Here is a 16,511-nt window from a genome sequence, read left to right on the forward strand (position 1 = left end):
GATACTATATACAGTCAGAAAGTGCAACAACTAGGCACAAAACTGACAGAGTACTGAGACATTCGACGTCCTGACACCTAGCTTCAACACATCTCCGTAGCGCTAACCGACAGCCTTCCAACTTGGAAGGTTCGAGGTTATGGAAAGACCAAAGAGGGGAAGGCAAGCGCAACGAAAACGAGCACAAGCTACAGTCCCAACGGAACAAAGAATGTCGATTGTCACTGGACGATGACGAGACCAGTAGGCGATTTGACAAAGCGGTCTAACTACAATTCGAAGCAGCAAAGCAGCACACCACCCAACTTGGGTGGGTCAAAAATATCAAAGATAAGTTAAGAAGGGGGAAGCTTTGCGAGAACGAATTGTACAAGCCGAAATCTAAACTCCTACAGTACTCCTCATGCATGACATTGTGATGGACTAGTTAACTACAAAACAAGTTGTTTCACACGACGTACGTTTCGCCGTATGGTTCGTGACGGCTCATCAGGTGTGCAATTTGAAACTCGGGTATTGAGCCAATAATAAAAGGAGAAAGGGAAAAGGACATATGGAAACGAGTTAAGAGTAACTCTCCACCACTGTAACTAGATACTATATACAGTCAGAAAGTGCAACAACTAGGCACAAAACTGACAGAGTACTGAGACATTCGACGTCCTGACACCTAGCTTCAACACATCTCCGTAGCGCTAACCGACAGCCTTCCAACTTGGAAGGTTCGAGGTTATGGAAAGACCAAAGAGGGGAAGGCAAGCGCAACGAAAACGAGCACAAGCTACAGTCCCAACGGAACAAAGAATGTCGATTGTCACTGGACGATGACGAGACCAGTAGGCGATTTGACAAAGCGGTCTAACTACAATTCGAAGCAGCAAAGCAGCACACCACCCAACTTGGGTGGGTCAAAAATATCAAAGATAAGTTAAGAAGGGGGAAGCTTTGCGAGAACGAATTGTACAAGCCGAAATCTAAACTCCTACAGTACTCCTCATGCATGACATTGTGATGGACTAGTTAACTACAAAACAAGTTGTTTCACACGACGTACGTTTCGCCGTATGGTTCGTGACGGCTCATCAGGTGTGCAATTTGAAACTCGGGTATTGAGCCAATAATAAAAGGAGAAAGGGAAAAGGACATATGGAAACGAGTTAAGAGTAACTCTCCACCACTGTAACTAGATACTATATACAGTCAGAAAGTGCAACAACTAGGCACAAAACTGACAGAGTACTGAGACATTCGACGTCCTGACACCTAGCTTCAACACATCTCCGTAGCGCTAACCGACAGCCTTCCAACTTGGAAGGTTCGAGGTTATGGAAAGACCAAAGAGGGGAAGGCAAGCGCAACGAAAACGAGCACAAGCTACAGTCCCAACGGAACAAAGAATGTCGATTGTCACTGGACGATGACGAGACCAGTAGGCGATTTGACAAAGCGGTCTAACTACAATTCGAAGCAGCAAAGCAGCACACCACCCAACTTGGGTGGGTCAAAAATATCAAAGATAAGTTAAGAAGGGGGAAGCTTTGCGAGAACGAATTGTACAAGCCGAAATCTAAACTCCTACAGTACTCCTCATGCATGACATTGTGATGGACTAGTTAACTACAAAACAAGTTGTTTCACACGACGTACGTTTCGCCGTATGGTTCGTGACGGCTCATCAGGTGTGCAATTTGAAACTCGGGTATTGAGCCAATAATAAAAGGAGAAAGGGAAAAGGACATATGGAAACGAGTTAAGAGTAACTCTCCACCACTGTAACTAGATACTATATACAGTCAGAAAGTGCAACAACTAGGCACAAAACTGACAGAGTACTGAGACATTCGACGTCCTGACACCTAGCTTCAACACATCTCCGTAGCGCTAACCGACAGCCTTCCAACTTGGAAGGTTCGAGGTTCGTTCTCGCAAAGCTTCCCCCTTCTTAACTTATCTTTGATATTTTTGACCCACCCAAGTTGGGTGGTGTGCTGCTTTGCTGCTTCGAATTGTAGTTAGACCGCTTTGTCAAATCGCCTACTGGTCTCGTCATCGTCCAGTGACAATCGACATTCTTTGTTCCGTTGGGACTGTAGCTTGTGCTCGTTTTCGTTGCGCTTGCCTTCCCCTCTTTGGTCTTTCCATAACCTCGAACCTTCCAAGTTGGAAGGCTGTCGGTTAGCGCTACGGAGATGTGTTGAAGCTAGGTGTCAGGACGTCGAATGTCTCAGTACTCTGTCAGTTTTGTGCCTAGTTGTTGCACTTTCTGACTGTATATAGTATCTAGTTACAGTGGTGGAGAGTTACTCTTAACTCGTTTCCATATGTCCTTTTCCCTTTCTCCTTTTATTATTGGCTCAATACCCGAGTTTCAAATTGCACACCTGATGAGCCGTCACGAACCATACGGCGAAACGTACGTCGTGTGAAACAACTTGTTTTGTAGTTAACTAGTCCATCACAATGTCATGCATGAGGAGTACTGTAGGAGTTTAGATTTCGGCTTGTACAATTCGTTCTCGCAAAGCTTCCCCCTTCTTAACTTATCTTTGATATTTTTGACCCACCCAAGTTGGGTGGTGTGCTGCTTTGCTGCTTCGAATTGTAGTTAGACCGCTTTGTCAAATCGCCTACTGGTCTCGTCATCGTCCAGTGACAATCGACATTCTTTGTTCCGTTGGGACTGTAGCTTGTGCTCGTTTTCGTTGCGCTTGCCTTCCCCTCTTTGGTCTTTCCATAACCTCGAACCTTCCAAGTTGGAAGGCTGTCGGTTAGCGCTACGGAGATGTGTTGAAGCTAGGTGTCAGGACGTCGAATGTCTCAGTACTCTGTCAGTTTTGTGCCTAGTTGTTGCACTTTCTGACTGTATATAGTATCTAGTTACAGTGGTGGAGAGTTACTCTTAACTCGTTTCCATATGTCCTTTTCCCTTTCTCCTTTTATTATTGGCTCAATACCCGAGTTTCAAATTGCACACCTGATGAGCCGTCACGAACCATACGGCGAAACGTACGTCGTGTGAAACAACTTGTTTTGTAGTTAACTAGTCCATCACAATGTCATGCATGAGGAGTACTGTAGGAGTTTAGATTTCGGCTTGTACAATTCGTTCTCGCAAAGCTTCCCCCTTCTTAACTTATCTTTGATATTTTTGACCCACCCAAGTTGGGTGGTGTGCTGCTTTGCTGCTTCGAATTGTAGTTAGACCGCTTTGTCAAATCGCCTACTGGTCTCGTCATCGTCCAGTGACAATCGACATTCTTTGTTCCGTTGGGACTGTAGCTTGTGCTCGTTTTCGTTGCGCTTGCCTTCCCCTCTTTGGTCTTTCCATAACCTCGAACCTTCCAAGTTGGAAGGCTGTCGGTTAGCGCTACGGAGATGTGTTGAAGCTAGGTGTCAGGACGTCGAATGTCTCAGTACTCTGTCAGTTTTGTGCCTAGTTGTTGCACTTTCTGACTGTATATAGTATCTAGTTACAGTGGTGGAGAGTTACTCTTAACTCGTTTCCATATGTCCTTTTCCCTTTCTCCTTTTATTATTGGCTCAATACCCGAGTTTCAAATTGCACACCTGATGAGCCGTCACGAACCATACGGCGAAACGTACGTCGTGTGAAACAACTTGTTTTGTAGTTAACTAGTCCATCACAATGTCATGCATGAGGAGTACTGTAGGAGTTTAGATTTCGGCTTGTACAATTCGTTCTCGCAAAGCTTCCCCCTTCTTAACTTATCTTTGATATTTTTGACCCACCCAAGTTGGGTGGTGTGCTGCTTTGCTGCTTCGAATTGTAGTTAGACCGCTTTGTCAAATCGCCTACTGGTCTCGTCATCGTCCAGTGACAATCGACATTCTTTGTTCCGTTGGGACTGTAGCTTGTGCTCGTTTTCGTTGCGCTTGCCTTCCCCTCTTTGGTCTTTCCATAACCTCGAACCTTCCAAGTTGGAAGGCTGTCGGTTAGCGCTACGGAGATGTGTTGAAGCTAGGTGTCAGGACGTCGAATGTCTCAGTACTCTGTCAGTTTTGTGCCTAGTTGTTGCACTTTCTGACTGTATATAGTATCTAGTTACAGTGGTGGAGAGTTACTCTTAACTCGTTTCCATATGTCCTTTTCCCTTTCTCCTAATAATAATAATAATAATAATAATAATACGAAGTAGTGGTTGCGACTTCGGCGATGATTTGTAAGAAAGGTTTGCTCCCCACACCGGAGCTCGCGCTATTCCGCCGACTTTACTTGACACTTGACTGACTCACGACTGCCATCCAGAGCACACGAGAAGTCCATCGAACCTTCGACTCGGCAAACCTGCAAGAAAGCACCACTCCCTGCTCAATACACAGTGTTTCGGGGAATTCACCCCTCATCAGTTGAGCTTGAGTAGGCTGAGGAAGATTGTGCAGTCGTGAGTCAGTCAAGTGTCAAGTAAAGTCGGCGGAATAGCGCGAGCTCCGGTGTGGGGAGCAAACCTTTCTTACAAATAATAATAATAATAATAATATTATGATAGTGTTATGAAGCATTTCAATGGGCAGCCAAGTTCAGCGGCTGCAAGAACTGCCGGAACACCGGTGTCCGCAGTGTCAACATATCGGCGACCTCTATAGCCTCGCAGAGCCATCACGGAAGCTCGGACCAGAGCAAAGGATAACCGGCATCTGATGACAGCCAGCGTGGTGCCGAAATCTTCTCCCGTTTTCTCTGATCGGAGGCAGGCGATCTGGCTGAACAAATTCTGGGCAGCCTTTCCATGACCTGATGCAACTAAAACCACTGGAACGAAAGAACCATGCTCAACATGCAGTATTCGCTGCTCATACTTTCTTCGCTTTTCCTTCTCATGATGGAGGTAGGAGGCAGGCAAGGATGATTGACATTGCTCGGTGCATGCGGATTGAATATGCGGATGTCTAGAAAAGAACGTTCGAATCGACTTCCCCATAAGCCACTGACAGCAACATCCAGACGAGCACCATCCTCAATTGAATTAGAGCGAAGAGGAAAGCACTCAGGAAGCGGCTGCAGGTGGGGCTCCAGAGCGACATCATGGGCAACGCCCTTCAAAAGGTCGGCGATGATGTCTCTGACGGCATTGTGGCGAATGGATGGGTAGCCCTCCAGTTGGACATGAGAGGGCATGGCTGACGTTAAACCCCTTGTCACACGAACATCTGGACGGCAGCGATGGAGCGCTTGAGCGGCTCAGGTGCCTGCTGGGAGATAGTTGAGGCAACGTGCTGCTCCTCACGACGGATGTCAGCGTGGCATGAGGATAGCATGCTTCTCATACGTTGAGGGATATCACCAAGAAGAGCATCATGAACCAAGATCTTGTCAACGAGTGGCTGTGTGACCTTTACAGACACTTGGTACTGGCTTACAAGGGAGGTGGGGTTGATAATCCCGAGACCTCCATGTCGACAGGGCATTGCTAGCGCGGCTCTTTCCTCTTCCCCAGGTGCTGGTCGTCCCGTGAGGGAAGGCAGAAATCGATTGCGAAGAGCATCCTCCAAAGGCTTGCAAGCTGCAACTCGAGGTGCCGAAAGGCGGGCTAACGCCCCTACATGGCTACTTCCCCTTGTCTAACCCCCAAGACGAAATGATAGTAGCAGACTGGCCGAAATTTAAAAAAAAATGCTCCATTACCCTGGCTAGATAGGACCACTTGTGCCGAAGACCTTGAGTGAGACTGAGAGCTGCAAAAGCCGCTACATAACACCATGATCGTCAGTCATGCACATGCATGTACACAGTCACTGGTCATTTTTCAAGGCAATGACTTTCATGGGTTTTTTTCACTCTTGACTCTTGGCAAAGAGTCTTGGCTTGCACATCCTCACAAATAATTCAGACACAACCGGTCCGTGTACCACTGTGTCCCTGCTCACAACTAACTTCCACAACTGGCACAAGGCAGCACAATCTCCAAGCGGCCGGCTGCGGGCTGGATACTAGCCACACTGAAAAAAGAATAAAATCTCACATCCGATTTTTCGGGCAAGGCCCATCTTCTTGCTAGCTACTGTCTACTGCCTGGTAGAAGTACATGTAGTAAGTTTCTATTCGCTTCTACTTTCTTTTGCTTCAGTTCTAGTACAATCACAGTAAAAAATAGTGATCCCACAGTAAGAGAGAATTATTTTTACGGAAGAGCAAGTAAGTAAGAAGACCCAGGGGTCGATACTCTCCTTACAATACAGTGAATAAAGTAAAGGCTGGGTACGGGTCTGGAACCTTCCCTTTCTCCAGTACAGTTTTACATAGCATCCGAAATCTTTGAACGCCAGAATTAAATTATTTGTCAGGATCTCAGCAATGGCTGAAACGGCTAGCTTCCCTCGCACGGTGTTAGTGACCGGAGCAAATCGTGGTATTGGTTTGGGAATAGTCAGACAAATGCTGCAGTCCGGTGCGACTAGTCCTGCTGCCGTGGTTGCTGGTAGTCCAGACTTCCTATTCGCTACACATCGTGCGCCGCTAGGGAGTGACACTATGGCGGATTTGGAATCGCTGGCGAAAGAACACCCCAAACTCCATCTCTTGAAACTTGACGTGAAAGACGAATGTGGAATCAAACGTATTGCTGATTCTGTTGAGAAGGCTGTGGGAGAGCTGGGGCTGAACTTACTCATCAATAACAGTGGGCTGAATGATCCAGCTGATAGGCATGCCAACATCAGTGAACTGGACAGTGCGGCTATGCTTGAGCACTTGTCAGTCAACACAATAGGGCCAGTATTGCTGACGCAGGCCTTCATGCCTCTACTACAACGTGCTGCAGATCAGAATGCCAGTGAAGCGCTGGGAAGCCAGAGGGCCGCAGTGGTCTATGTAAGCTCACGACTTGGCTCAGTGGCCCTGAGCAGTGAAGGACGCGTTGAGGCAGTCCACAACACAAAGTGCAGGATGTATGCGTATCGATGCAGCAAATCGGCATTGAACATGATGGCAAGGGTCATGTCGTACGAACTGCAGCCACTTGGTATTCTTTCCTTACTGATTCATCCCGGCTGGGTGAAGACAGGAATGGGCGGTGCGAATGCTGATTTTGAAGTGGCCGACTCCGTACGCGGCATATTGACACAAGTGCGTAAGCTAGATGAGGAGCATAATGGAGCCTTTGTGTCTCATACCGGGGAAGTACTGCCATGGTGAACCGGCTGTCAGCCTCCGTTGACGCAATTAATTGCTTGCTACTACACGTGTGAACAGGGTCACCGGAAGATGTTTTTGATTCGTTCGGCATCACCGTAGTCTTTCGTACTTTGTGTATAATACAGCGGGCAGTACACACAACCTCCTCAGCAGTGAACATGCGTTGGTGGCTAACAAAGTTGGTCCCGGTTGGCGACCTGACCAACCGGACGGGTTCCGGCGGGCCTGATGAATGTGAATTTACAATGATCTGCAGCTGAAAACCACACCGTGAGTGTACACTATGATGATCCGCGGTGACGTACAGAACAACCGGACAATGAACACACTGACTCGGCGCTACAAAATACGACCCTCATGCAAACTCGCGGAAATCTTTTTCAGATGCCCAGCAATTGTACCAGTAAGTGGGTATGAATCAATCTTTAATCCTTATATATGTAATCTTTAATCCTTTATCATCACTGTAAGTTCCATGCAATCATGTACTCGTGTCATATAATTATTTATTCACCCATTGCCACCGCACGCATATCAATACATGCAGTCGCAATAATCCTTTGTGTTTCACTGGAAAATTGGAAGTCCCTTTTCGGGTTTGGTTTTGGATACAGGATGAATATGGGACAGACTTTGGACAGTCAAATTATTTGCAGCACTGCTGAGATCTCTATTATCATTGAATATTGCTGGAACCGTGATAATGCATAATTGTTTCATCCGATGATTTCTTAAGTTATCACTTCGGCTTCTGCAGCCATACTGCACGCTGCCGCTGCCGGCTCAATGGGCTCTCACTCCACGGCAGCGACCTATTTTTATCGTTACTAACGTTGTCTCGTATTCATATTACATGTACTTACTAGCTAGGTGTGATAGTAGTAGGCGGAGCAGGCTAGAGACTGCAGCGTAACGTTATCAAGCAAGCCATAGCATGTAAGACACACCAGAACAGACTGCAGCCGTGGATTATTACTGTGCAGTTGCTGTCATGCACTGCTGACCACATAACCGATTGCGCTATATGTACTCTCATTTCTATTTTTGAGGAAATCCTCCAAGACTTGGCATTCTTCTTCGGTCCCGGGCTGAGTCCTGTGTTGGAGCTACTTCAAATAGGTATCATGCCATTGAATGTGTCAGTACTCCTCGTCAGTTTTGTGCCATGTTGTTGCACTAGCGGACTGTGTAATTATGATCTCAGTTGCATTAATGCACAGTTTGTCATTACTCGTAACATCGTTGTCCTTCCTTTTATTAGTTGTAGGGTTCTTCCTACATACATGCAAGAGTACATAACTTCTCTTGCATGCCGGTATGTCACTGCCTTTGCATCTACCCGGGTACATGTACCGTCCAGGGAGTTGCATAGACCCCATCATGTGTGTGTCATAATATTATAGACTCTCCAGTCTACACTAACACGCACGCATAACGGTTACAGGCCCACATCACAGGCTATCGGTTACTACACTAAACCCTTGTAATAACAATAGTGCCTACATTATTAGTATGCATCATACACTAGAAACCTCGTTGAGAAACTTACACGGATAATACAAAATTTCGCTTTGAGAAACTAGTGTTCATAGCTCTATTGAATAAACCACTGCACTGTGCATTCACTGGGTATACAAATTCATAGCTTTAAAATAATTATGGGTACGAAGAGCTACCGCTATCTGTGCCGGGGTATTGTGAACAAATAGTGCCATCGGGCACTGGTCCATTGGCCTTGGTCAAGTTAGTGTTCGCCGTCCTAAAGAGTTTTCACCAGGGAATCCTGGCTTTCACGACCGTAGTCTGGTTTTCACTGGAGTCTAGATCTACATCAGCCGCATGATGTCACCGCGCCGGTGAGCGGTCTTGTTTTATCCCAACTGCGGCCCCACATTAATTAAAGGGGAAGTTAATTCAGCATGTACCGGTGCAAGATCATCGGATGTTGGTATTGTATTGGCAAGACTAACTTTAGAAGTTCAAGTTAGGGCTAGGCCATGGACTCTTGCCTGAGTCTTGGTTGATACCAGGGAGTCATCAAATACCGGTATTTGACGATTCCCTAGTTGATTCTACCAAGACTAAAGTGCATCGAAACTGTTCTGAGTTTGGGTTTATGAACTACATTGTACATGTATGTAGATCTACTCGTGATATTAGAGAGGTTCCGCACTACGTAAAGTTGAGCAACTTTACGTTAGTGGGCGGGGAAAACCCGTGAATTCGCGAGTTTGTACTCCACTTACGGAAAGTTGTCTACGGAGAGTACCAGTCCATCCTCAAGCGTGCAAAAAACAGATCTCTCCCACTACATTCAATCGAGACTTAGGGTGCGTCCTTATATTCTCTAGCTTCTAGAAGAAGAAAAGAGAAGTCGAAGAAACTGGGATTACTCAAGAACGGGTCTCGAAGGAGATATTTTGCACATGTCAAGCAAAATGAAGCGTCAAAGGGGCCGCGATCTTGAGTGATGAATGTATGTGCGTACGCGAAAAGGGAATGCGTACACTCATGATGAACACGTGGCTTTTAGTCGTAGTTCGCATGCGCTGATCCCAAACCGCGGGAATCTCCAAGTACACTGTAAGTAACTTAGGGTGCGTTCTTAAATTATCCAGCTTCTAGAAGAAGAAGAAAAGAGAAGTCGAAGAAACTGGGATTCTTCAAGAACGGGTCTCGAAGAATTCGGAGATATTTTGCAGATGTCAAGCAAAATGGAGCGCCAAAGGGACCGTGATCTTGAGTGCCACGAAAATAGTATGCGCTGTGCGTATGTGAAAAGGAAAATGCGTACACTCATGATCAACACGTGGCTTTTAGCCTAGTTCGCATGCGCTGATCCGAAACCGCGGGAATCTCCGAGTTTCAACCACCTCTGAAGCTTCGAGAGCTTTGGAGAGCCTCCTAAAATTCCGAGAGGATATAAGAACAGCTCTCGAACTTTTCGGAGAGTCTCCAACTTTTCCGAGAGGATTTAAGAACGCAACCTTACAGTTTCAACCACCTCTGAAGCATTGTAGCAAGAGTACATAACCCCTCGTACTCTTGATTGTACATGTAGTATACGTACAGGCGGTAGCACATGTAGTAAAATTTTACTACTCCATAGTTGATACTTGAGTGATAAAATTATTACCCTGCAAAACTACAGGACTTTTGCCACAACCAGTTTTGGAGTGATTTTTCCTTTGGCGGGGTTGGTTTCCGTTGCGTTTGATCTTCTGGCTTGATCGCTCTGTGGTTTCTTTCGCACTTTACAATTGAGTTGGAAAGTCAGCCAGAATGATGGTCGAGACGACTTGCGACGAGACCGGAGTTCTCAAAGGTCGCCCTTCCATTGCGGGCGGACCGTCAGAGCCTCAAGTTAGGACAGTAGCTCAAGGCGAGGCTGAGATTGGGAGAACGATTGCCACAGCGTTCTCCATCCTTTTATGCATTTTCCTTTTTCCCATATCACTACTGGCAATTGTGAAGGTAAGAGCAAGAACAACTCATGTTATATTTATACCAATCCGAGATATACATGTATCTACAACCAATACACTTTCGAGAGGAGAGCTGAATGCTCAAGTAAAGTTTGCCTAGCATTTCATCGCTTTCTTATTTTTATATCTCGTGTTTGAAAAAATTTATATCGGTTAAAGGGGAAGTTTAAAGGGGAAGTATACCCTAGAATCAAATTTTCACCAGTTGTAGTCCTCGGGGTGCTGAGTCGAATGGTCTTGGTCCGAGGAAGCTGAGACGCTCCCTTCCTCCTTTATTCCCAATCGAACTCGCGCACTTCCACCGAAACTGAGTGACTGCGCCCTACTAGATAGGGATTTGTATGGAAAAAGTCACTAAAAACGCCGTTTCGTTCTTATAAAAGCGCAGATGACCGCGATTGGTCCATATGTTGTAGTCGTTTGGCCGCTGAGTCGACTGGTGTTGGTCTGAAAAGGCTGCGATGAAGCGTTCGGCCCTTATTCCCAATCGAACACGGTTGAGTAAGCGGTCACGTGCTCATTTACAGCCTGTGTGGGCCCGTTTATGTCACTCGAGTTGAACCTTTGAACCAGGGAGTCGTAAAAGCCTCTTATGACTCCCTGCTTTGAACCTTTGAGTTGAACCTTGATGCGAAAATTGTAGCCTGCAGGCATGGTGACCAGGCGACTGGTCTACGCGTGAGCACGTGACTGCTTACTCAACCGTGTTCGGTTGGGAATAAGGGCCGAACGCTGCATCGCAGCCTTTTCGGACCAAAACCAGTCGACTCAGCGGCCAAAAGACTTCAACATATGGACCAATCGCGGTCATCCGTGCTTTTATAAGAACGAAACGGCGTTTTTAGTGACTTTTTCCATACAAATCCCTATCTAGTAGGGCGCAGTCACCCAGTTTCGGTGGAAGTGGGCGAGTTCGATTGGGAATAAAGGAGGAAGAGAGCGTGTCAGCTTCCTCGGACCAAGACCATTCGACTCAGCACCCCGAAGACTACAACTGGTGAAAATTTGATTTTAGGGTATACTTCCCCTATTCCCTAAAATCTAATGTTCATCAGTTGTAGTCTTCGGGGTGTTGAGTCGAATGATCACGAGCGAGCAGAGTGAGATTAGAATAGGGGCAAGCGAGTACCGGTATACTGTAAACGGCCCAATGTTTGTGTCACTAAATGTTTGTGATCTCTCAGAACCAGCGAGTTTACTATGGCAAGTGTTTGCGGAGCACTGTGGCCACACATATACCGTATTTCCCCCGGTCTCTTATTTGGGTAGGGTCCATTATTTGAGCACGGTCCACTATATTTTCATCGGCCCATCGCTGGAAATGGTGGATTTTTAACACGTCATAATATAGAACTTCTATATTATGACGTGTTAAAAATCCACCATTTCCAGCGATGTGCCGATGAACATATAGTGGACCATGCTCAAATAATGAAAGAAAGCACTAGCCACTACAAAAATTGTAGTTGCGCAACCGAAAATCGCGTCCTTTTTTGATCCACCACGTGCTTTCTTAGTGCGCATGCGCAACGCGATGAACTCAAATAAGAGACCGGGTCTCTTATTCGGGCATGGTCTACTATTTTTCCGTGAGGCCTCCAGGAGGGTCTACTATTTGAGCATGGTCTATTATTCGAGCATGGTCCATTAATCGAGGAAATACGGTACACCCATTGTTGAAGTTTGATTTCACGGTGGTTAATATTTGCGTTATACTCTTCTCGCAAAATTAGCAAACATTAGGCAGTTTATACTCATTGTATACTTTACAGTATCCCATCTCATAAGGTTGGTACGAAGTGAGCGTGTAAAGGTCAGCGGAGTACAGCCTAATCAGGAAGCGAGAAAAGGTGGGAGGGAGAAGGTAGCAGGGAAAAGGTTTGTGGGGCAATGTTCGACAGTCAACGGGGGAAAAGATAAGCGGGAAGTTGGAAAGGGCAAACTGGGGAAAATGTCTAACCGCGAATGAGGGGAAACATCATCAGATAGTGCACGGGTGTGTGTACTGGAGCATATGTCTGTGTGTCTGTGTATGGGTACGGGATGCATGTATAATGTACAACATGAAATACAATTATAAATTATTGTCTGCCAAGTGGCATGCGGTGCATCACACAATGTGGCTTTGACCATCAGTAAGTACTGCTGCAGTGCAGCTTATATTATAGGTTCCTTGATTAGCACAATGTGGACATCGTCACATTGTTATCTGAGATGCTCAGTCTGCAGTCAACTATTAGTACCTGTTTAGCTCATAGTGACTGTTATTGTGTGTGTGTGTGTGTGTGTGTGTGTGTGTGTGTGTGTGTGTGTGTGTGTGTGTGTGCGTCTGTGTGTGCGTGTGGGTGTGCGTGTGTGTACCTGTGCACGTGTACATGTTATCAGCTGGTCAACGAATATACGCGTGTCGTTATCATGAGACTTGGTCGCGTTGTCTCCGGTGATGCCAAGGGCCCCGGTAAGGCATTGCACAGACTTGTGTTCCACACCCAATAGTGCTGAGAACAATCATGGATTTTCACCTATCCCCTGCTATTTTGTGTAGTGACCGATTGCCTGGTTAGTGCTGTTAGCACAACAGCGGCAGGTTTTCAGTCAAATGTCAAATCTATATTGGTTAGTGTACAACAAACTGTTCAGCACCATGTCGAACTCCAACTATCAATGTTAGAATGTGAAGCCGTATGTGCCGTATTTTCCGGAGTATAAGCCACACTTTGAGCACTCAAAATTCACCCGGGGGGGGGGGGGGGTGCGGCTTATACTCCGGAAAATACGGTAATATACTCGAAATGCACCTTGATTTCGCTCAATGCTAAAATAAAAGTTGGATCATGCACTGTTCCCATGCAGTGCATGTGTGTGTGTGTATGTCCTTTTTTGCACCTTGTCCTCGCCCACCTACATCTGTGTGGTGAACCCATAAGAGGGAGTATTTCCAAGTCCACCCAGCTTTGGGGGATTTCAGGAGATGCTGGCCGTTGGGCGGTACAATAGCCAATTGAGTCATCTTTGCAAGATTCCTTTTGAGTCTCTCTCCCCTCTCGCGGGGAGACCCACGCGACTAGTTTTGGCAGTGAGTAAGTACAAGTACATGTACAAGTGGTATGCACCTGTACTGTGTTCACTGCAGGCTTGTTCTTCGTCCTGCCCTGCATCGATGACTTGAGGAATATTGATCTTAGAACGCAGGTTTCTGATGTCCCACCACAGGAGGTCAGTGTGTTTTCGAAATATTACTGAGTCATTTGTACCCCAAAGTACACATTATTTTGCAGTAAGAGTATTTCAAGCAAGAGTACATGAAACCCAGAATGTGCAGCTCGAACGCCTTCTGTCCCGGCGAAATTCCTGGATCACATCATCTTAGTGATGGAGTGCGTGCAAGCAGGATTCAAGCGGATCCCCTGCTGCATGGCTGCAGCTCAGTTGTGCGCACTTCGCCACGTCCCGCCTCTTAGCTGTATGTACTGTGGTGTATATGCAATCGCGGAATTTCGCCATGACACACTCGTGCAGAAAAAGTCAGAAGCTGCACACTCTAGGCTGCGTGTACTCTTTCTTCAAGGTTTGCATGAGCTCTCTGTTCACAACCATCATGATCAGTGAGAGGGCTGGAGACAATTTGAGTCCTGAGTCAGGGTGTTGTGCCCATCAGTTTTCAAGCAGATGCAAAGCATTCTCTCAGTCTACCGATTATCACCCAGCTGCACAACGTGCAGTTCAAGGAACACATAGGCATAATTGGGTGTCTTCCTCTTTTGGTCGTGTCTGGAACTGACGCAAATGCCTGACTTTGCTGTACTTCTATATGTATACGGTCAGGGAGCGCAGGAACGTATTCCGCATTGGTGTGGCCATGAACTTTGAAGAGCTGAGGTCCCCCCCCCCCCGGAACATTTTTTAAGAATTTGGGCCCAAAAAAGCCCATATTACTCCCATGCTGAGCCAGATATGAAATGTTATGTTTGTGCACCCACATTGAGCCATATGTGAACCGTGGTGTTGCCACAATGAGCCATACATGTATGAATTGTGATGTTTGTGCACCCACGCTGAGGCTCAGAGCTACTAGTATGTATGAACTGTGGTGTTGCCACACTGAGCTGTGTAATATGAACTGTGGTGTTGCCACACTGAGCTGTGTAATATGAACTGTGGTGTTGCCACACTGAGCTGTGTAATATGAACTGTGGTGTTGCCACAATGAGCTGTGTAATATGAACTGTGGTGTTGCCACACTGAGCTGTGTAATATGAACTGTGGTGTTGCCACACTGAGCTGTGTAATATGAACTGTGGTGTTGCCACACTGAGCTGTGTAATATGAACTGTGATGCTTGTGCTCCCACTCTATGCTGTAGATTCTGACCAAGGACCATGTAACAGTGACCGTGGATGGTGTCCTGTTCTACCGTATCTTCCAACCGGTTATGTCAGTAACCAATGTTGCCAACGCTCAATACAGCACCTGGCTTTTGGCTCAAACTACGCTGAGAAACATTCTAGGAACTGTCACTCTGGAGGAGCTCATCAGCAACCGCGAGGAGATTAGTCGCCGTATGCAAGTGATCCTGGATGAAGCCACCGACCCTTGGGGTGTCAAGGTGGAGCGCATTGATGTGTAAGTGCCAACTACCTATGGACCAGGCTGTATGCCTGAAAGTTCTCTTCTATCAGTGGGAGAGGTAGCAGCAGCTGCACCCCACTGGAAACCTGTGTGGTGTTTTGCTGAATGCTAGTGGGAATTTGGGACCTTTACAAGTCGTTTGTCTCTGGTCAACAAGAAATTCGAACGTGGCGAGTATATGTACATTTGCAATAATGGAAAGTTGTTGTTTTTTATATCGCGAGACTCTGCTGCTGGCCTAGTTTTCCGCATCCGCAGGAACGCCATCACCGTCTATGGATCAAGGCGCAGGCACAGCTCCTAAGAGGTGATTTACACTACGGCAGTGCATTCCGCCGGGAAGAGAAGCACGTGATCTCGAGAGCTTGCCGTGATATGGGAAAAACGAAAATCGATTCACATGGCAGGATGCACGTACAGTACCTGTAGTACAAAACAGTCCACGGAATGCCACGGTATGCATTTCCACCCCCCAGCCCCCTCATGGCACCGGGACCGTACCGGGATAGCCAGCAGGATACGTTCGCGCCAGAATATGAGTACATGTGACTGAATCTCCATGGTAGCATCACGCACGGGATAAATCCTGCCGTCGTGTAAATCGCCTCTAAGCGGTGGGAGGTGAGTAGATCAGACCCACCACAAAGTGGTCAAAGACCGAAAATCCCATTCGCTGCATCCGTGCTCCCCTCGTGTTCCTGGAAAGTAAACCCTTATAATAATTCTCTGTGTGTGTTTGTGCATGTTTCCATTGCTGTGGTATGCAGGAAAGATGTCAAGATGCCCAAAAAGCTCCAGAGAGCCATGGCTGCTGAGGCTGAAGCTGCTCGTGATGCCAGAGCTAAGGTACGATTGGCCTGCCCTTTAGCTACCGTGCCTCGAGACCAGGTTGAAGTTGATGGCACATCGTTGCTAATTGAAAAAATAATATAATATAAATTGAAAAACAACCACTCCTATCTCTCTTATCCGGCCAGTCAGGGACCAGGCACTGCCCATAACTTTGACCTGTGCGCAACTCTGAATCACATACGTTTCAATGAGGGAGGGCCAGAGATCTGGCATGTGATGTCATTATTTCCACAAAATTTGCAACAGAGTGCTGTAAGTCAACAAATATTCGGCGCGTATTTACTTTCGGCTATTTTCGGCCTGGTCATATTTGGCCGAAAATTTGTTGCGGCAAAAAATGTCTTCTGCAAGGTTCGTTGTGACAGTGTATACAATCAGCAGCAGTACTGGGC

The 16,511-nt window shown here is 46.6% G+C and overlaps 2 protein-coding genes across 2 annotated transcripts in view; both read left to right on the plus strand.

Moving 5' to 3' along the window:
- The first annotated feature begins 5,964 nt into the window (after positions 1–5,964).
- LOC135817634 (C-signal-like) lies at positions 5,965–8,426 on the plus strand. The gene has a single exon (XM_065330856.1). It carries the CDS (start codon positions 6,314–6,316, stop codon positions 7,151–7,153), a length of 840 nt encoding a protein of 279 aa, XP_065186928.1. The 5' UTR covers positions 5,965–6,313; the 3' UTR covers positions 7,154–8,426.
- Positions 8,427–10,349: 1,923 nt separating this feature from the next.
- The window catches only part of LOC135817635 (stomatin-like), a 7,741-nt gene continuing 1,579 nt past the window's right edge, over positions 10,350–16,511 (plus strand). Inside the window, exons 1-5 of the mRNA XM_065330857.1 lie at positions 10,350–10,627; positions 13,024–13,096; positions 13,772–13,854; positions 15,002–15,261; positions 16,035–16,113. Coding sequence (XP_065186929.1) covers positions 10,436–10,627; positions 13,024–13,096; positions 13,772–13,854; positions 15,002–15,261; positions 16,035–16,113 — 687 coding nt within the window. The 5' untranslated portion in view covers positions 10,350–10,435. The remainder of the gene's footprint in view (positions 10,628–13,023; positions 13,097–13,771; positions 13,855–15,001; positions 15,262–16,034; positions 16,114–16,511) is intronic.

This window comes from Sycon ciliatum, chromosome 5 (assembly GCF_964019385.1).
Source record: "Sycon ciliatum chromosome 5, ocSycCili1.1, whole genome shotgun sequence".
Lineage (NCBI taxonomy): Eukaryota > Metazoa > Porifera > Calcarea > Leucosolenida > Sycettidae > Sycon > Sycon ciliatum.